The following is a 22704-nucleotide window of genomic DNA, read 5'->3' as shown; positions in this document are numbered from 1 at the left end:
AGCAACCACTTTCTGCAAGAATGATAAGACAGAAAAACTCCCCTCAAAAAAGAGAACAAGAGGCAGTACTGAATTCCAGGGACCTAATCAGTATGGATATAAGTAAGATGTTGGAACTGGGAGTTCAGAATAACAATTATAAAGATATGAGCTGGGCTTAAAAAGAGCATAGAGAACACTAGAGAATCCCTACCTGGAGAAATAAAAGAACTAAAATCTAATCAAGTTGAAACAGAAAAGACTATTAATGAGATGCAATAAAAAATGGAGGCTCAGGGCGCCTGGGTGGCTCAGTGTGCCTGGGTGGCTCAATGGGTTAAAGCCTCTGCCTTTGGCTCAGGTCGTGATCCCAGGGTCCTGGGATCGAGCCCCACGTCGGGCTCTCTGCTCAGCGGGGAGCCTGCTTCCCTTCCTCTCCCTGCCTGCCTCTCTGCCTACTTATGATCTGTCTGTCAAATAAATAAAACCTTTATAAAAAAAAATGGAGGCTCTAACTGCTAGGATGAATTAGAAGAGAGAAATAGTAATATAGAAGACAAAATGATGGAGAATAAAGAAGCTGAGAAAAAGAGAGATAAACAACTATTCGATCACAAGGGGAGAATTTGAGACATAAGTGATAAGCAAAACAGCATCAGAATAATTGGGATTCCAGAAGAAGAGGAAAGAGAGAGAGTGGGACAAAAGGTATACCAGAGCAAACTAGAGCACAGAACGTCCCTAATCTGGGGAAGGAAAAAGGCATTCAAGTTTAGGAGGCACATGAGAATCCCCCTCAAAATCAATAAAAAAGGTCAACACCTCAACATATAATAGTGAAACTTGCAAATCTCAGAGAAAAAGAGAAAATTCTGAAAGCAGCTCAGAACAAGAGGTTCGTTACCTACAAGGGTAGGTATTTGACTGGAAGCAGCCCTATCCACAGAGACCTGGCAGGACAGAAAGGTCTGGCGTGATAAACTCAGGGTGCTAAATGAGAAAAATATGCAGCTAAGAATACTTAATCCGTTAAGGCTGTCATTCAAAATAGGAGAGATAAAAAGCTTCCAGAACAAACAGAAACTTAAAGATTTTGTGATCACTAAACCAGCCCTGCAAGAAATATTAAAGGAGATACTTTAAGTGAAGAGAGAGCCCAAAAGTAACATAACCAGAAAGGAACAAAGAAAATATACAGAAACAGTGATTTTACAGGTAAGACAATGGCACTAAATTCATATCTTTCAATAGTTACACTGTAAAGGGGCTAAATGCTCCAATCAAAAGACATGGGGGGGCGCCTGAGTGGCTCAGTGGGTTGGGCCTCTGCCTTCGGCCAGGGTTATGATCTCGGGGTCCTGGGATCGAGCCCCGCGTCGGGCTCTCTGCTTGGCGGGAAGCCTGCTTCCCCCCCTCTCTCTGCCTGCCTCTCTGCCTACTTGTGATCTCTCTCTCTGTCAAATAAATAAATAAAATATTTTTTAAAAAAAGACATAGGGTATCAGACTGGCTAAAAAAGCAAAACCCATCAATATGTGTCAATGAGAGACTCATTTTAGACTCAAGGACACCTCCAGATTGAAAGTGAGGAGCTGGAAAACCATGTATCATGCTAACGGACATCAAAAGAAAGCTAGGGTAGCAATCCTTATATCAGACAAATTAGTTTTAAACCAAAGACTGTAATAAAAGATGCATAAGGACACTATATTATAATTAAAGGGTCTATCCAATAAGAAAATCTAACAATTGTAAATATTTATGCCTCTAACATAGGAGCAGCCAATTATATAAACCAATTTATAACAAAAAGAAATACATCAGTAATAATACAGTAATAGTAGGGGAATTTAACACTCTACTCAGATCATCTAAGTAGAAGATCAACAAGGAAACAAGGGCCTTGAATGACACACTGGACCAGATGGACTTCATAGATAATATTCCAAGGATTCCATCCTAAAGCAACAGAATATACATTCTTCTTGAGTAAACATGGAACATTCTCCAGAAAAGATCACATACCGGGTCACAAATCAGGTCTCAACATGTACCAGAAGACTGAGATCATTCTTTGCATATTTTCAGACCACAATGCTTTGAAACTGGAACTTAATCACAAGAGGAAATTTGGAAAGAACTCAAACATGTGGAGGCTGAAGAGCATCCTACTAAAGAATGAATGGGTTAAAAAAAAAAAAAAAGAATGAGTGGGTCAACCAGGAAATTAACAATTTTTTTTAGCAAAGGTGGTCCTAAGAGGGAAGTATATAGCAATACAAGCCTTTCTCAAGAAACAAGAAAAGTCTCAAATATACAACCTACCCTTACACCTAATGGAGCTGGAGAAAGAACAGCAAATAAAGCTTAAGTCCAGCAGGAAAAAGAATTAATAAAGATTAGAGCAGAAACCAATGAAATAGAAACCAAAAGAACAGGAGAACAGATCAATGAAAGCAGGAGCTGATTCTTTGAAAGAATTAATAAAATTGAAAAAAACCTTAGTCAGACTTATAAAAAAGAGAAAGGACTCAAATAAATAAAATCATGAATGAAAGAGGAGAGATCACAACCCACACCGAAGAAACACAAACAATTAAGAACAGTTAAGAACAAACAATTAAGAAATAAGAACATACTATAAGCAATTACATGCCAACAAATTAGGCAATCTGGAAGAAATGGCTGCATCCCTAAAGACATATAAACTACCAAAACTGAAACAAGAAGAAAGAAAAAACCTCAACAGACCCATAACCAGCAATGAGATAGAAGCAATAATCAAAAATCTCCCAACAAATAAGAGTCCAGGGCCTGAAGGCTTCCCAGGGGAACTCTACCAAACATTTAAAGAAGAATTAATACCTATTCTTCTATTCAAACAACAGAAATGGAAGGAAAACTTCCCAACTCTTTGAGGCCAGCACTACGTTGATCCCCAAACCAGACAAAGACCCCCCCAAAAAGGAGAATTACAGACCAAAATCCCTGATGAATGAGGATGCCAAAATTCTCACCAAGATGCTAGCCAATAGGATCCAAAAGTACATTAAAAGGATTACACACCACAACCAAGTGGGATTTATTACTGGGTGGCACAGGTGGTTCAACATCCACAAATCAATTAACATGATACACTACATTAATTTTAAAAAAAGGAGGGGACAAGAACCATATGATCCTCTCAACAGATGCAGAAAAAGCATTTGACAAAGTATAGCAGTTTTTCTTGATTGAAACTTTTCACAGTGTAGGGACAGAAGGAACATACCTCAATATCATAAAAGCCATCTATGAAAAGCCCACAGCAAATATCATTCTCAGGGTGGAAAAACTGAGAGCTTTTCCCCTAAGGTCAGGAAAACAGCAGGGATGTCCACTATCACCACTGTTGTTCAACACAGTGCTAGAAGTCCTAGACTCAGCAATCAGACAACAAAAGAAATAAAAGGCATTTGAAGTGGCAAAGAAGAAGTCAAACCCTTACTCTTCACACATGACATGATACTCTATGTGGAAAATCCAAGGCTCCACCCCAAAATTGCTAAAACTCATACAGGAATTCAGCAAAGTGGCAGGATATAAAATCAATGCACAGAAGTCAGCTGCATTTCTATACACTAACCATGAAACAGAAGAAAGAGAAATTAAGGAGTTGATCCCATTTACAATTGTACCAAATACCAAGATACCTAGGAATAAATCTAACCAAAGAGGCAAAGGATCTGTACTCAGAAAACTCAAGAACACTCATGAAAGAAATTGAGGAAGACACAAAGAAATGGAAAAACCTGCTATGCTCATGGATTGGAAGAACAAATATTCTTAAAATGTCTATGCTACATAGAGCAATCTATATAATCAATGCAATCCCTATCAAAATACCATCATTTTTTTTTCACAGAGCTGGAACAAATAATCCTAAAATTTGTATGGAAGCAGAAAAGATAGCCAAAGGAATGTTGAAAAGGAAAGCCAAAGCTGGTGGCATCACAATGCCGGACTTCAAGCTCTATATCAAAGCTGTAATCATCAAGACAATGTGGTACTGGCACAAAAATACATAGATCGGTGCAACAGAATACAGAACCCAGAAATAGACCCTCAACTTTATGATCAACTAATCCTAGAAAAAGTAGGAAAGAATATCCAATGGAAAAGGACAGTCTCTTCAACAAATGGTGTTGGAAAAACTGGACAGCCACATGTAGAAGAATGAAACTTGACCATTTCCTTACACTATACACAAAAATAGACTCAAAACGGATGAAAGACATAAATGTGAGATGTCAAAATCCTAAAGGAGAACATAGGCAGCAACCTCTGTGCAACACCTCAGCCACAGCAACTTCTTGCTAGACATGTTTCCAAAGGCAAGGGAAACAAAAGCAAAAATGAACTACTGGGATATCATCAAAATAAAAAATCGTTTGTACAGCAAAGGAAACAGTCAACAAAACCAAAAGACAACCAACAGAATGGGAGAAGATATTTGGAAGTGTTTTATCAGATAAAGGGCTAGTATCCAAAATCTATAAAGAACTTATCAAACTCAACACCCATAGAACAAATAATCCAATCAAGGAATGGGCAGAAGACATAAACAGACATTTCTCCAAAGACAACTTACAAATGGCCAAGAGACACATGAAAAAAGGCTCAATATCACTCACCATCAGGGAAATATGAATCAAAACCACACTGAGATACAACCGTACACAACTAAGAATGGCTAAAATCAACAAGTCAGGAAATGACAGATGTTGGCGAGAATGCGGTCAAAGGGGAATCCTAACCCTCTTATCTTACACTGTTGGTGGGAATATAAACTGGTGCAGCCACTCTGGAAAACAGTATGGAGGGTCCTGAAAAAGTTGAAAATAGGGCTACCCTATGATCCAGCAATCACACTACTGGGTATTTACCCTAAAGACACAAATGTAGTGACCCAAAGGGGTACCTCCAACCCAATGTTTATAGCAACAACGTCCACAATAGCCAAACTATGGAAAGAGTCCAGATGTCTACTGACGGATGAATGGATAAAGATGTGGTATAATATATATACAATGGAATACTACGCAGCCATGAAAAAACAAAATCTTGTCATTTACAAAGACATGAATGGAAGGTGAGAAATAATTCAATCAGAGAAAAGCAATTATCATATGCTCTCTCTGACAGGAGGAATTTGGGAGGCAGGGCAGGGAGCTGTGGGGGGAAGGAAGGGAAAAAAGAAGTAAGATGGGAAGAGGGAGGGAGACAAACCATGAGACTCTTAATCTCAGCAACTGAGGGTTGCTGGAGGTGATGGGGGTGGGAGGGATAAGATGGCTGGGTGAGGAACGCTGGGGAGGGTATGTGCTATGGTGAGTGCTGTGAATTGTGCAAGACTGATGATTACAGACCTGTATTCCTGAAACAAATAGTACATTACATGTTAATTTAAAAAAGAAAGAAAATGTGGTATATACATACAATGGAACACTACAAGCCATCAAAAAAAAAAAAAGAAATCTTGCCATTTGCAATGATGTGGATGGAACTAGAGGGTACTATGCTAAGTGAAATAAGTCAATCAGAGAAAGACAATCATCATATGATCTCACTCATAAGTGAAATTTAAGAAACAAAACAGGATCAGAGAGGAAGAGAGGGAAAAATAAAACAAGATAAAATCAGAGAGGTGACAAACCATTAAAAGACTCTTAATCATAGAAAACAAACCAAGGGTTGCTGGAGGGGAGGTGGGCAGGAGGATGGGGTAACTGGGTGATGGACATTAAGGAGGGCATGTGATGTAATGAGCACTGGGTATTATGAGTGATGAATCACTGAACTCTAAATCTGAAATAGTACATTGTATGTTAATTAATTGAATTTAAATTTTAAAAAAGAGAAGGTATATCATATGTAATGGCACAAAAGAGAGAGCATGGCTCTTTTTTTAGAGAATTACAATAGAGTAGCTGTAATTAGTAGAATAGGGTAAGAGGGGAAATGCCAAGAGAGAGGGCTAGAGATGGACCAAAGCTTCAATAATAAAGGAACTTTCATGCTGTACTGAGTGGCTCTAAAGGAATACTGAAGGTTTCAACAAGGTGAGTAACAAATTGGCTGCAAATTTTAGAAAAATCACTCTAGTTACCATGTGGTTAGTGAAGAGATTGGGGAATGGTTTGAGAAAACTATGAGGAATCCCCTATAATGACCCATCTGACACCCTCAATGAACTGTGTGTCAGGAAGGCTAAATGAAAGTCACATAGTTCCAGAGATATAATAGGTACTTAATGCCCCACACTAATGTTTTTTAGTCTCATGATTTAATTTTTTAAATGAGGTTTCACTTTGACAATGTAGGTATCCTACCATAAGAATGCTGGAAAAGGAGCTTCAAAAATCTTCTAATCCAAGGACAGAACCATAATTGAAAACTACAGATGTTAATACCATGCAAGAACCAATGACAAAGTATTTGATCCTCTTTTGTAATTATAAAAATTAGTACATACAGTAATGTCAAGAAATATGGATGTTATTAAAGCAATGCACAATAAACAAAGGCCTTGGAGCCAGATAAACCAAGGTTCAATTCCTTGGTATGCTACTATCTAAGTGACCTTGGGTGAGTTTCTTAGCAACTGCATGAACCTCTGTTCCCTTCTATAAAATGAGGTTGGTTATCTTAGAAGGTTGCTGTGAATATTAAATGCAGGAAAAAGAGGGGCACCTGGGTGGCTCTGGGGGATAAGCCTCTGCCTTCAGCTCAGGTCATGATCTCAGGGTCCTGGGATCGAGCCCTGCATCAGGCTCTCTGCTCAGCAGGGAGCCTGCTTCCCACTCCCGCCCACAACCTGCCTCTCTGCCTACTTGTATTCTCTCTCTCTCTGTCAAATAAATTTTAAAAAAAATAAAGAAAGAAAGAAACTGACACAGTGCTTGTAAAAGGCAGGCTCTCTAGGAATGGTAGTTACATTACCACATAGAACAATTATTTTATAAATCAGTTAATCAAATAAGGGAAGTGAGAACTTTGAAGGAAAGACTATTTCATTTAAAGAAATGAGATTAAGAAGTAAAAAGAAAAAGCACTAAGCCATTCACCACACTTTACTAAATCAAAGTGTTTTCACCTTCGATCATGATTCTTGTATCTTGAAGACTCAGAATAACTATCGTATGAAGGGGAATACTTCTGATGTTTTGAATCAAGGGTCCCTTCTTTACTCTGAGAGGCTGAAACAGATTGACTTTTCCTGCAAAGAGAATAAAAACTGATTAAACATTTAAAGTCTCTCATAAGAGAAGGATTTTAAATGCCATTTAACATTGAGATAAAATCTTGAATAGAAATTATGAAATAGCTATGACAAAGTTTTTAAGAAAGGCATTCACTCATAGAAAAGAGTATCTTTTGCTCTGTGAAAAATAAACACAAATCATCCCAAGTATCAGTAAATGTGAATAGGGACTTAAAATCTATGAATTAGAGACAGTCCAAATGTGATGTAAAAAGAGACACACAAACATGATCACATCACCCAGGCTGCCTAAAAAACTGACTCTTCATTGTTCCAAGAATAAACTCCAAAATCCTCAAGGTCTGCAATGTCCTACCGTCATCTGATCCGTGCATCATCTCCTACCATTCTCCCCTTTGTTCTCTGCCTCGAGTCACATTCTTCCCTCATTTTCTCCTCTTACATTTATATGTACTGACCTGCCAATCTTTATCTGCTTTACATCACTGACTCCTCTCCATCCACTGGATCTCACCAAAAGCTTTCCTTCCCCAGGAAACCTTTCTCTAATGTTGCTGTACCCCCAGGCTATTCAAATTCCTTTGTTTTAGATCTCTGAGATGTACGTTCTTTTCTCTCATAACACATGTCTCAGTGTGTAAGTGTTCATTCACTTCAGTGAATATTTGATTACAGTATCTATCTTCCCCACCACACTGTATGCCCGTAACTATACTCCCAGCGCCCACGACAGGGCCTGGGACATGGTGGATACTCATTGCATAGTTGCTGAATGACCGAGTATTAACCTATCTGTTTCAGCTCTGGTCCTCAGCTGTTTCACAAAGTCTGGAGCATGCTGTCGTTGGTGGTCATATAGCGTTGTCAGGGGAGCTCCGGAAGCAGTGATGGCATCTGAGATATGAGTTCGAGTCAACTCTGCCATCTAAATAAAAACACACACAAGGCAACAGTAGATGTGAAAAAAAAAATCACAGAAAACTGAGAAGGAGCACAGTGTCTTCGAAAGATCACTGGATTAAGAGCAAGTAAATTCCGCCATAAGAGGTAAAACACTGGGGGTAAGTCATTTAGATTCTTTAAGTCTTACAAAGCTTCCTTATAAAAATAAAAAGTTGGATGGACTACCTGATTTCTAAGTTTCATCTAGCTATAGCAACCTATAAATTAAAACAAAATCTTCAAGTAATATAATAAGCCATTATAAACCAAAAATAAATCTTCTATAAGAATCAACTCAATTTCTACTTCCTATATCTGTTTTGACCTACAATGGGAGGTATTTTCCCTATTCACCAGTACTGCAACTGCTGCCTCTATTATGCATTTGGTGTTCATTCAATCACTGCCTTGACAACTTGAAGTGTGTTTGAAATCTTTGTTAATGTTGTCTAAAATTTTCTTAAAAGAGTCTATGCACAATCCCATAGTACCCAACCCAGGAGGTTCCTGGTCTTTTAATATTAATAACAAAATCATTTCACAAACAATCCTAAATTGTACCTGCTAATATAAACTGAAACTAAAACTATGGACTATAATATCCCGTACACAGACAACAGTAAAACTATTTCTGGCTTTGTTCTTGGTACAGTAAAAGACAAGACACTATCATCACTGTAGGTAGAAAGGAACCATCTTCATACAAAGCAGATAAATGGCCTCCTGGGACCAAAGCTGGGGACAGAACAGATAGGTGCATGAAGAAACTTTGTAGTGACGGAAATATAGTTGCCTTCTGAACAACATGGGGATTAGTGGAGCCAATTCATTAAGCAGTCGAAATTTGTGGATAACTTCTAATTCCCCCAAAGCTGAACTACTAAATAGCCTATTGTTGATTAGCAGCCTTACCCATAACATAAACAGTTGATTAACACATATCTTATACATCATATGTACTTTATACTGTATTATTATAATAAAGTAGGCTAGGGGCGCCTGGATGGCTCAGTCAGTTGGGTGTCTGCCTCCAAGGTCATGATCCCAGGGTCCTGGAATCGAGCCCCACATCAGGCTCCCTGCTCGACAGGAAGCCTGCTTCTCCCTTTCCCACTCCCCCTGCCTGTGTTCCTTCTCTCTGTCAAATAAGTAAATAAAATAATAAAATCTTTTAAAAAATAAATAAAGTAGGCTAGAGAAAAAAAATATTAAGAAAATCCTAAGGAAGAAAAATTACATTTATAGTACTGTACTGTATTTGTCAAAAAAATTTTTGCATATAAGCAGACCCTCACAGTTCAAGCCCATGTTGTTCAAGAATCAACTGTATTCTATTTCTCAATTACGGTGGTGTTTATAGGGATGGACAGAGAGATAAGAAAAGACAGAAATATATAGATATAGATATCTACATCTAATTAGATACCTATATATTTGTCAAAACTCATCAAACAGTACACTTAAAATGGATATATTTTATAGTCTGTAAATTATACATCAATAAAATCAGTATATTTTTAAAAAGCCTACTCAAGGACAGACATTTAGAGTTCTTCTCCATTTTTTCTGCCTCTGATCACTCACATGTACAACCTCAAGTCAACAGCATTTGGCTCCCACCGAAAGTCACTAATCAAAAGTACATATTTGCTAGATGTTAGAAACTGCAAAGACCAAATCTACTCAGACTGACTAAAAGAAAAGGGTCTCTCAATGGCCTTACTTCACAGATTTGGCGAGCCACGTCTGTGTTGAGGCGAGCAGTGTCTGCTTGGTGAGTGGCTATTTTACAAGTTGCTTCCTGTAGGACCTCTGCTACTTCCCTTTGTGATTTGACCACCTGCTGTAAGGATTCTGCATGGACCTGAAAATAAAAGAAAGTAAAAAGAGAACTTCTGTTATGTCTCAGTCTCTCCCTACTCCAAATTAGCTTTAATTTCAAAATTGTTTTATGGTGCAAATGCCTTGTAAAACAAAACGTGTAGATTTCATGTCTTGAAATCTAGAGTTTAGAGTCTCAAAATTACTGCTGGAGTTTAATCTTTAACTCCACCATTCACGAGGTGATGTTTCCTTAGACAATAAATACTATGTACCTCAGCTCCCACTTCTCTAAATTGGGGATAAATCTTAACTCACAGGATTGCTACCAGAGTCAAATGACATGAAATAACCCAAATGGCATAATGTACTAAAGCATTATTATATCTTTCCTTTTTCACTCCTAGATAATTAAAAGAAAACTGAAGTGACTCCAAAGATACAAATTTAGATTTACAGAACCAGTGCATGCTATAAACGTAAGTACCTGAGCTGCTTTGTTTCGGGTTTCTTCTAATTGTCTCTGACATTCCAAAGCCTCTTGTTCAGCCTTCAATTTCAAAAGGGCCAAGTCTCTCTCATGGCGTTGCTGCTGTGCCTTCAAAATAAAAAAATGATCAACTACTAATTCTAAGATACTACACCATTTTTTTTTTTAAAGATTTTATTTATTTATTTGTCATAGAGTTAGAAGCGAGAGTGAGCACAGGCAGACAGAGTGGCAGGCAGAGGCAGAGGGAGAAGCAGGCTCGCTGCCAAGTAAGGAGCCCGATGTGGGACTCGATCCCAGGACGCTGGGATCATGACCTGAGCCAAAGGCAGCTGCTTAACCAACTGAGCCACCCAGGCGTCCCGATACTACACCATTTTAACACAGTGACAATATTACCCGTAAATACTACTCTTTCTTAACATAAGTTTTTTGAAGCAACCTGTTAGAACTTCAAGAAAAGACAGCAAATAGAATAGCCCTAAACTGTTATCAAAATATTTAATGATCACCTACTATGTGTCAAATAATGCAGTAAAATAAAAAATTTCCAAGGCACACAGGACTAAGAACTCATACAAAAAACTAGTTTTAAAGCAAAAGCTGCAGTGCCTAACGCTATAAGAGAGACTAAAATGTCCTATGTATAAAAATAAAGGTAACACTTCACAACTCAGAATTTTAGGACTCCTTTATTCTGGCTTTACAGGAGTAGTTTCATGAAAATATTGCCCCAGAAAAGGTCTCCTCACCAGGACCTTTTCTTTCCACTATTTCATATAACATTATCAATCAATTTATATTTTTTCATTTCTTCTGGAATTGTGCTAAATACAGGTTTTCTAAAGGTGGAAAGACTGTATATAAAGTTATATAATGCCCTGTATAAATCTGGAAGCCCAGAATTATAATGTATCCCTAAAATGTAGAAAATCTCAGTGCTATTTTGGATTTCAAGGTAATGGCCACTGCCATGGGGTCAGTTCCCTAATCCAGTGATTTTTTTTTTTTAAGATTTTATTTATTTATTTGACAGAGATCACAAGTAGGCAGGGTGGGGGAGGGAGCAGGCACCCTGCTGAGCAGAAAGCCCGATATGGGGCTCGATCCCAGGACCCTGGGATCATGACCCGAGCTGAAGGCAGAGGCTTTAACCCACTGAGCCACCCAGGCACCCCAATCCAGTGACTTTTAACCAAGCTCTTTTCAGTCCCTCCCCAGTCTCCATCAGGAAGACTTGGAAATGTCTAAGGGAGTTTTTGCTGTCCTGATGACCAGACAGCACTACTGTTGTTTATTGGGAGAGGTACAGGAATGCTCAACTCCTTGCAAAGTATGGGATAGTTCCACATAAATGGTTTTAGTTATTTTGGGAAGAACAAATGCAAAACAAAATTGAGAAAAAATTATTTACAACAGCATCAGGAGACATAAAATATTTAAGAATAAATTTTAAAATGTGTAAAATCTGTACACTGAAAATTACATTGCAGAGAGAACTATTTTTAAAAACCTAAATAGAAAAAGGTATCATGCTCATTTTGTTAAGATGTAAATTAGAAAATGCCATATTGTTAAGATGTAAATTCTCCCCCCAAACTGATCGACTGAATCAATGCCAGTCATATCAAAATCAACAAAAATAAAAAATCAGGCCCCCCTCTTTTTTGGTAGAAGCCAACAAACTAATTCTAAAAGCTATAGAGAAATGCAAAAACCTAGAATACCCAAAACCACCTTGAGGAAAACAAAACTGAAGTAATTACACCCTGATTTCATGACTCACTCTAAGAACATAGTTAAACAGTATGGTACTGGCATTAAGGATAGGCATATAGATCAATGGAAAAGAACAGAGTCCAGAAATAGACCTCCATATAAGTGATTACTTAATTGTTGGTAAAGGGACCAAGATAATTTAAGTCTTTTTACGAAAATGTTGACGGAACAAATGAAAATCCAGATGGAGGAAAAGATGAACTCTGGTCCCTTCTTCACACTCCATAAGTAAGTAGATGGCTCACACACTTAAATATAAAAGCCAAAACTATCAAAGCTTTTTAGAAAAACATTAAAAAAAAAATCTTTGTTAAAGTATCTTAACACCTTAGGGTAGGCAAAGATATCTTAGAAAACAAAATGAACAGAAAAGAAAAAAATGAAAAACTGGATTTCATTAAAATGAAAATATTCTTTTTTTTTTAAATGAAAATATTCTGCACTCAAAAAAATACAGTTTAAAAATGAAAAGACAAAAAAAAAATTTTTTTTAAAGATTTTATTTATTTATTTGATAGAGATCACAAGTAGGCAGAGAGGCAGAGAGAGGGTGGGGGGAAGCAGGCTCCCCGCTGAGCAGAGAGCCCAATGTGGGGCTCGATCCCAGGACCCTGAGATCATGACCTGAGTCAAAGGCAGAGGCCTAACCCTCCGAGCCACCCAGGCGCCCCAAAAGACAAAAAAATTTTTTTAAATTAAAAGGCAAGCTAAGGACTGAGAAACAGTATTGAAATATATCTGAAAAGGACTTGTTTCTAGTTTCTATATGTAAAGGACTTCTACACAATCCTGTTATGAAACAGGCCAAAAATATGAAAGACATTCATAAAGATGATATAAGAATGGTTAATAAGCACACAAAAAGATTAATAACCTCATGAGTCATAAAAGAAATGCAAATTAAAACCACAATGATGGGGCGCCTGGGTGGCTCAGTGGATTAAAAAACCACAATGATACTAGTTCACACTCACTAGAATGCCTAGAATACCAATGACAGCAAAAATGTGGAGCAACTGGGACTCTCACAGATTGCTGTATAAGATAATACAAACACTCTGGAAAATAGTATAGCAGGGCGCCTGGGTGGCTCAGTGGGTTAAGCCGCTGCCTTCGGCTCAGGTCATGATCTCAGGGTCCTGGGATCGAGTCCCGCATCGGGCTCTCTGCTCAGCAGGGAGCCTGCTTCCCTGCCTCTCTGCCTACTTGTGATCTCTGTCAAATAAATAAATAAAATCTTTTAAAAAAAAAAAAATAGTATAGCAGTTTCATATGAAATTAAGCATATACTTTTACTTGACCCAAGCAATTACACTCCTGGGTATTAAAGCAAGAAAAATGTAAACACATGTTGAATACAGAGTTGTAAAAATATTCATATTTTTATGAATATGAATTCATATTCATAACAGAAATATTTATAATAGCCCAATTTGTATTGGAAACAATACAAATGTACATCAAGAGGATAAACTGTGTTACACTGATCAATGGAATATTACTCAGCAAAAAAATAGCATGAACAAAACAATGGATACAACATGGAGGAATCTTAAAAACATTATGCCACATAAAATAAGCTAAACACAACAAAGTACAAAGGACAGTTCCATTATGCCTGTTCTAGAACAGGCAAAAAATACTATCGTGATTAGAAATCAGAATGGTAACTGCCTCTGGGAGAGCGAATTAACTGAAAAGATCGTCCATGGGTGAACTGTCTGAAGCGACAGAAGTGTTCTGTATTTTGATTAGGGTTGTGGTTACATTGATCAAAACTCATCAAACTATGCACTTAAAATCTGTGTATTTTATTATATGTAAATACTATTTTTTTTTGTTTTTTTAAAGATAGCAACAGCAACTCCACATAAGAACACTGCTTCTACCTTTATTGGATTTTTGTTAGCTAAGGAAAAGTCCACATTATCCTGGCTTTATCAAATACCCAGAACTCAGAAACTTTTCTTTTTGGTACAAATAAAGCATTAAAAACAAAACAATAAAAAGTCAGTCATCTCTGACTTGTCAGGAAGAGAAAATATTGAGAATTGCTTGATTAGCTGATTTTCAAAGTCATTTAAAAAAAACAGAGGAAGAGGAAAATGAAATATTTGAGAGACAATGACTGAATTACTGTTCTGCTACCAAATATTCTATGTTTAACTTTTTTAGTACTCTATATGACAGTTTTCCCCAGGGCTATTTATAAGACTATTTTTTTCTACTAGGCAAGTAAAAGTTTTATGTGCCAGTTTTGGTTTTTCACCTCATCATTGAAACTATTTTAAATACCAAAGAAAAGAGGAAAAGCACAGAAAGCTAAAGAGAAAATTCCACAAATACCTTTATGATCTGAGCCAGAGATACACTCTCCTGCTGAGCAAGTGATATGCCTCTAACTCTTTCCACATCCGACAGCTGGCGCACCGACTCCTCAATGGCACTCAGGTAACTGAGTTCCGCCGCCATACGGTGCTGGAGGCCAGCAGGAGAAAAGCGCTTAGAACCTGGAAGGCATAAGTGACTGTCAAATGTAAGAGAAATGACCTCTCAGATTTCTGAAATTCATTTTTCATCTTAAGAACCAAAACGAGTTTGCTTTCCACTGCAGGAAAGACTGACTTCTTATTAGCACAGTGTACATTTTCCAGGTGTGTTCTGACTTGGGCTGGCAACGGGAAAAATCACCACTGTTGAATGTTTCATGCTTTTCAGTATTTCTTTTCCTGCACAATTCTGAATACTTCAAAAAGTAATCACATTCACTTGATGGGATAACATCTTCCTACAGTTCGACTGAAAGAAAAGGGATTTTAAGGGACTGAAGTCGTATCTTGAGTGACAACTGCACGGATCTACTTGCCTGACGTTGAGGCTGTCTCTGCGGCTGTTCTGCGAGCAGCAAGGTTCATATCGGTAAAAGATGCATTAGGCTTAAATCCTGCTACAGATGGAGGCGTTATTACCGAGGATTTAGATCTTTCTAATGAAGTTCCTGGAAGGTCAAACTGCAACAATTTCTGAGAACTTGGAGACAGGGGAGAAGTTGGAGTTTTCTGAGATCTTCCCTTGTCTGATGAGACACTAGAAGTTTTGTTTCATATAAAGACGTTAGAAAAAGGAAAACTACTTCAAGAGCCAGCTAAACAATTCATAATAACAGCATGTGTTACATTCTTTATTGACATTTAAAAGGCTGTGTGACTCAGGCATTTAATCATTCAAACGTAGTCGCCATGTTGAATGAATGACCGAGTACGGCTCTCATTGCTAGACTTAAAATGGTGAATTAGCTAGGCATAAACCCTGCCCAAAATAATAAAACAAATAAGGAGCTGCAATTAAACTGGCACTTAACTCTTTCTTCTACAATGTACATATATAATGAATCACTTATTACAGTATGAGGCAAAACTTTTTAAAATACATAGACCTCATACAGCAATAAAATTATAGCCATATATAAAAGGTAAGGTCAAACCTATCATTTAAAAAATGCCTTAAAATCTATCTCTGAAAGAGAATAAAGTACCATTTTGTATTAAAAATTAAGAAATGAGGGGCGCCTGGGTGGCTCAGTGGGTTAAAGCCGCTGCCTTCAGCTCAGGTCATGATCCCAGGGTCCTGGGATCGAGCCCCACATCGGGCTCTCTGCTCAGCAGGGAGCCTGCTTCCCTTCCTCTCTCTCTCTGCCTGTCTCTCTGCCTACTTGTGATCTCTGTCTGTCAAATAAATAAAATCTTTAAAAAAAAATTAAGAAATGACAAAACCCACTATTTCGTTATTCCTCTTAACCCAAAAATTCACAGCAAAAAATTATTTTCCTACTAACCATCTCTAAGTACTTTATAGGTACTCGTTTGTTTTCACCTACTTTTAATGTTATAGTTCTTTCCTGATCTTTCTAAAAAGAAGTAATGTCTCATAAGCAGTCTGGAATAACTCTTAATGTATTTATTTCAATACAAGGCACATATCTAGCTCCTCTCTGAGAAATTAGACTCCTTAAAGTTACTGATTCTCATAACAAAAAGATGCTGCCATGCACTAAACATTAATTTATTGAATAAATTACTTGAAGATACTTCATAAAACATGTTAGCACAGTTAACGCATTTCTAACATAATAAAAGTTTACTTTTAGCTTTAATAAAACCAGGAGATAGTTTTCAAAGATAGACATTTCTCTTAAACCCAGCATATAAATATTTGAATAAAAGTAGTCTTGAGAGGCACTCACTTGTTTACAGTGACCTTTAATTTACTATTGATGGTTTAGAGAACTACTATTTCTAATAGTCTGACAACCTCATTTATGGAATAGAAAACGAATTTATTACTTCTTTTACTAGATTTCCAAGAAAGAATTCCAACACAATACCAAAATCAAGTATGCCTGAATCTCACTTTTGGTTTTACAAGCTGAATTTGTATTTGCTCTGCAGAGTAGATTCACCTAGACTAGCATTGCCAAAACTATGCTTCCAACGATGTTAATAAATTTTCCAAAAAATAAAAAGGACAGAAAAGTAAAGAGCTTGGGGACAGAGAATGGCTATAGCCAAATAAGTAAAGAAAAAAATGAGTTAAATATTGTTTTAAAAATCTGAGCACTTCTTCATCAAAGCCTCATATCATAGGTGAGGAAGGTGGCAGGGGAAGTCTATTCTATAGTATGGGACATTTATCAAACTTATTTGGCTATGAATTCTTTTTAGAAATGTTTAACTCTGTTGATTTTGCCAAATAAATCATCAGAATATCTCTATAGGAAGGTAAAGTTTTCCAACAAAAAAAAATTAAAATTCAATTTTAAATATAGTAATAATGGTATTAACAATATAAGATTTACAACATGAAAGCATTAAAATTAATTATCTGTATGTGACACCATATTAGAAAGAGCAAACAGTTAGTTTTAAAGAAAAAAAGAATATCTTCTCTGAGCTTAAACTTCCAGAAGGACAAAATTAGTGCAACACATAAAAAGCCATGCAGACAAAGGAATTAGAAACTGCACATGAAGCAATCACAAAAGATCATATATAAGCAACAGGCTCAGTGTATAATACTGTACGATATTAAAAAGAAGGGGAAAAGATAGTATGCAAGCTCTCTGTAAACAATATGAGAGTGAGATTTCAAAATCTGCTTGAGTCATCAAATAAGTTGAGAGAAAAGTTCACAGGAAGAAAGGTAATGAGACAAAAGGATGCTATATAGGTGTGTTGAAAGGGTGGATGAACAAAGATGAGGAGAAATGTATAGAGAAAAGAAATGAGGCAGTCTGTGGTAGCCTAGTGAAACACTTCAAATAAAGTTAAGTTCTTGGGAATTCATCTACAGAGCAGCTGTGAGCTCCCAGGGTAGCCTAAGGAGAGCAGTTGGTTGGTCAGAGGATTGATTCAAGACAACAACAATGGTAATGGCAGTTAGAATAGAAAGGGCGATTATGCTAGAGGCAAAGCATTCCCGAGAGAGGCTGTAATAGTTTAGGTGAGAGATGACCATATTCTAAAATATAAAGACCCCAACTATGAACAAAACTCCAAAGTCTCTTCAGAAAATACAGCAATTTATTGAATGGATTCTCTGAACATCAATGATGCTGTAACTTTAATTAAGTATCAATTACAGGTATAAAATATACATTACCTTACAGAATGCCCAGAAAGATCTTCCAAAATGCTATCAGTGTCAAGAGTCTGTTCATAATCTTTAACAGAAAGTTTGCTACTGGTCCCAGATTTCTTTCCCTGATGAGAGTCACGTTCCGAGCCAGAGTGTACTTTCTCCTCATCAATGAGTGAGTTCTGAACATTTCCAGTGATCGAATCCAGCCCTATAAAGCAAATTTCTTATAAAACTGATTCCCAATGTCAGAAGCTACCAAGAAATAATTGATGCCCGTATTTCAAGAAAGTAATGCAATGTACATATCAGACTTCTTTTAACGTTATTTTTCATATATAAAATAAAGTAGTTCATCCTTCTGTTTCCATTTAAGAAGAATAAAGTTTCTTCCATTAACATCCCCCCACTTGCTGCTAAAAAATAAATTGCTAAATCGAATGGTAAAAAAGACAAGCATATTAAGTAAGAATGAAGTACTATTCTATCCCTATGAAAAGACTTTTAAAGATAAAACCCAGAGCTGGGAGAAAAATAGTATTGAAGGCCAACTGAAGTACACAATCATTCTGAAAAACTTTTTGACTAGAACTACGTAGCCAGATTCATAAAACTTCTCATATTCTCTCAGAATAATCTTACTTCTAGGAATATCTTAAGGAGATTATTGAAATAAATAAAAATTATGTATAATATTGAATGTATAACTTTAAAAATTTTTGACCTGAATCTCTAACAATTGAAGAGTTGTCTAAATTACATAGAAAACAGTAATTTGATCATTAATTAACTAGCACTTTGTAATTTAAAATGCACTCATTTTAACTGTACAGTTGGTTAAGCAACTGCCTTCAGATCAGGTCATGATCCTGGAATCTGGGGATGGAGTCCCACATCGGGCTCTCTGCTTCTCCATATGACCTTTCCCCCTCTCATGTTCTCTCTCTCACTGTCTCTCTCTCAAATAAATAAATAAAATCTTTAAAAAAAGAAAAAGGGCCTCATGACTCTTAGTCATGACTAAGACTCTAGTGCAGCCTGATTTTATGTTTCAACAGCAACATGAGAAAACACTTGTTACATTTAAAAAAAACAGAAAAAAGAAGAGCATATACACTTTAATGATAGCAAAAATTTTCTAATGTAGATGGTTAAAGATCCAAAGAAAATGAAAAAGGAAACAATTATGCTGCACACCCATGTTCACAGCAGCATTATTCACAGTAGCCAAAAGATGGAAGCAGCCCAAGTGTCCTTCAACAATGAATGAATAAACAAAACGTGGTATTTACATACAATGGTATGTTATTCTGTCTTGAAGGACATTCTTTTTATTTTTTTTTTTTTTTGAGAGAGCACACATGCATGTGTACACATGAGAGGTGAGGGAGGCAGAGGCAGGAGAGAGAGAATCCCAAGCCAAGGTGCTAAGCATGGAGCCCAAAGCTGAGCTTGATCTCAAAACCCTGAGATCACAACCAGAGCTGAAATCCAGAGTCCAATGCTTAACTGACTGAACCACTCAGGTGCCCTAAAAGGAAGGACATTCTGACACGCACTACAACACAGATGAATCTTTGAGCACATTATGCTAAAATAAGCCAATCACAAAAGGACTAAATTGTATGATCATACACTTATATGAAGTACCTAGTATAAGAAAATTCATAAAGACACAAAGTAGACATTTGTTACCAGAGGCAAGGGGGGGGGGGAATGAGAGTTATTACCTAGAGGAATAGAGTTTCAGCTGGGGATGATGAGAAAGTTTTGGGGATAGACAACAGTGACAGCTGCACAACATGAATGTACTTCATAACACTGAACTATACACTTAGCAACAGTTAAATTGCCTAGTCAAATTCAAAGACAAAAAAGTAGAATGGTGGCCGCCAGGAGTCCAGTGAGGAGGGAGGCAACAACTGAGGAATGGGAAGGCACTGTTTACTTAATGGGCCCCGAGTTTTACTATGTGAAAATAGAAAAAGTTCCAGAGATGGATATGATAATGGTTGCAAACAGTGAAAAATCAAAACAAAACAAAAAAACCCAACCCCTCAATGCCACTGAACTGTACAGTTAAAATGGTTAAAATAAGGGGTAGAAGGTATTTGCAAAGGATATATTCAATAAGGAGTTAATATCCAAAATAAGAGAACTGACACAACTCACCACCAAAAACCCCCAAATAATCTTAGTTAAAAATTTATTTAGGGGGGTTGGGAGGGGGGGGTGGGGTTATGGATATTGGGGAGGGTATGTGCTATGGTGAGTGCTGTGAAGTGTGTAAACCTGGCGATTTGCAGACCTGTACCCTTGGGGATAAAAATATATGTTTATAAAAAATAAAATTTTAAAAAAAATTTATTTAAATACTCTTACTTAAAAATTTAAATCTTATTTAAAAATAACCTTATTTTAAAAACCCTTATTTAAAAATCTTATTTAAAGGGGCGCCTGGATGGCTCAGTGGGTTAAAGCCTCTGCCTTCAGCTCAGGTCATGGTCTCAGGTCCTGGGATCGGGCCCCATATCGGGCTCTCTGCTCAGCAGGAAGCCTGCTTCCCCTTCTCTCTCTGCCTGCCTCTCTGCCTACTTGTGATCTCTGTCCGTCAAATAAATAAATAAAATATTAAAAAAAAAATCTTATTTAAAGAACCTGAATAGACATTTTTCCAAAGAAGGCATACACATGGCCAACAGACATGTGAAAAGATGCTCAATATCAGTAATCAGCAGGGCAATGGAAATCAAAACCGCAATAAGGTATCACCTCACACCAGTCAGAATGGCTAACATCAAAAAGATAAGAAATAACAAATGTTGGTCAGAAAAATAACAAAGGTTTGAGAAAAGGAAATCCTTCTGCACTGGTGAAGGAAATTTAAATTGGAACAACCATTGTGGAAAACAGTATAGAGGTTCCAAAAAAACGAAAACGGAGATACCATACGTACAATCTAATAATTCCACTACCAGGTAATTATTCAATACTAATTTGAAACACTAATTTGAAAATATATATGCACCCCGATGTTTACTGCAGCATTATTTAAAATAGCCAAAATATGGAAGCAACCTAAGTGCCCATCAGTAGATGAATGGCTAAAGAAGATGCATTGTACATACGTGCACACGCACAAAAACACACGCGGAATATTATTCAGCCATAAAAAAGATGAGCTCTTGCCATTTGTGACAACATGGATTGACCTAGAAGGTATTACACTAAGTGAAGTAAGTCAGAGAAAGACAAATACCTTTTTATTTCATATGTGGGAATTTAAGAAACAAAACAAATGAAGAAACAATAAAATAAAGCAGAAACAGATCCACAGATACAGAGAAAAATCTGGTGGCTGTCTAAGGGGAAGCGGGGTAGGTGGATGGGCAAAATGGGTGAAGGGGAGTAGAAGGTACAGGCTTCCAGTTATGGACTAAGTCACAGATATGAAAGGTACAGCACAGGAAAAATAGTCAACAGTATTGTAACAGCACTGCATGGTGACAGATGGTAGCTACGCTTGCAGTAAGCATAGTATAATTATAGTTGTCAAATCATGATGTTCTACATTTGTGACTAACCGTGTGTCACCTATACTTCAATTAAAAAAAAAGTGTTTGGGTGGCTCAGTCAGTTAAGCATCCAACTCTTGATTTCAGCTCAGGTTTTGATCTCAGGGTTGTGAGTTCAAGCCCTGCATGCTGGATGTGGAACCTACTTTAAAAAAAAAAAAAAAAAAAAAGTGTGGTGATGACCTCCCCATGAGAATATGCTCCTCACAAAGGACCTCCTCCACCTTTCCAGAAGAGGAGAAGAGGAAGCACCTAGTGCAGAGCCCCAACTCCTACTTTACAGAGGTGAAGTGCCCAGGGTGCTAAAAAATCACCACTGTCTTTAGCCACGCACAAACGGTAGTTTTGTGTGTTGGATGCTCCACTGTCCTCTGCCAGCCTCCAGGAGGAAAAGCCAAGGATTACAGGAAGCTCCTTCACACAGGGGCAGCAATAAAAGCACCCTGAAACAAGATGAATGGGAAACTATCCCAATAAACAGATTTTGGATTAAAAAAATAGAGAAAACAAAATCAAAGAAAGAAAATAACATTTAAAATGGCAATTTTTATACTGGGTGTATTTTACCACATAAAAAATAAACTAATAAATAAATATACTCTGCTATAGTGACAGTAATTGGATAACAACTTTTCATTAAAATTTAGTTTAGGGGCGCCTGGGTGGCTCAGTGGGTTAAAGCCTCTGCCTTCGGCTCAGGTCATGGTCTCAGGGTCCTGGGATTGAGCCCCGCGTCGGGTTCTCTGCTCAGCAGGGAGCCTGCTTCCTCCTCTCTCTCTCTCTGCCTGCCTCTCTGACTACTTGTAATCTCTGTCTATCAAATAAATAAGTGAAATCTTAAAAAAAATTTTAGTTTAAAAAAGGAAAAATGAAAACAGTCATAGCATATGAAAAAATAAACAAAGAAATGAAAACCAATCAAATAAGATACCATTTTTCATTATCAGATTAGCAAGTATCTTTAAATAATAGTCTTGAGTGTTATTCAGCACACAGAGAAAAGGATACTTATACACTGTTTTCAAGGGAGTGCAAACTGGTATTTTCTTTTTGGAGAACAACTTAAAATATACATAAAATAATTTTTGATCCCCCTTGACCCAGAAATTTCATCTCATTCATAGTAATTCATCCTAGGAACCAACATAAAGATGTATACCATGAATTAGATATGCTGAACGCATTACCACAAAAGGTGGGGAGGGGGAGACACATGCAAA

At 37.1% G+C, this 22704-nt stretch overlaps 1 protein-coding gene across 4 annotated transcripts in view; it reads right to left on the bottom strand.

Annotated features, from left to right (window-relative positions):
* The window catches only part of CEP350 (centrosomal protein 350), a 155182-nt gene that overhangs the window by 67595 nt on the left and 64883 nt on the right, over positions 1 to 22704 (bottom strand). For 2 of the 4 annotated variants that reach the window (XM_047703679.1, XM_047703681.1), the window contains exons 15-21: positions 17934 to 18120; positions 15142 to 15362; positions 14622 to 14785; positions 10494 to 10604; positions 9909 to 10049; positions 8032 to 8168; positions 7115 to 7237 (exon numbers count right to left, since the gene is read on the bottom strand). In XM_047703679.1, the coding sequence (XP_047559635.1) occupies positions 7115 to 7237; positions 8032 to 8168; positions 9909 to 10049; positions 10494 to 10604; positions 14622 to 14785; positions 15142 to 15362; positions 17934 to 18120 (1084 nt within the window). Of the gene's footprint in view, positions 1 to 7114; positions 7238 to 8001; positions 8169 to 9908; positions 10050 to 10493; positions 10605 to 14621; positions 14786 to 15141; positions 15363 to 17933; positions 18121 to 22704 lie in introns of all 4 variants that reach the window. The other 2 variants (XM_047703678.1, XM_047703680.1) reach the window with 1 other exon arrangement.

The sequence above is a fragment of the Lutra lutra genome, chromosome 15, assembly GCF_902655055.1.
Source record: "Lutra lutra chromosome 15, mLutLut1.2, whole genome shotgun sequence".
Classification (NCBI taxonomy): Eukaryota; Metazoa; Chordata; class Mammalia; order Carnivora; family Mustelidae; genus Lutra; species Lutra lutra.
This window is presented reverse-complemented; position numbering and strand designations above follow the sequence as displayed.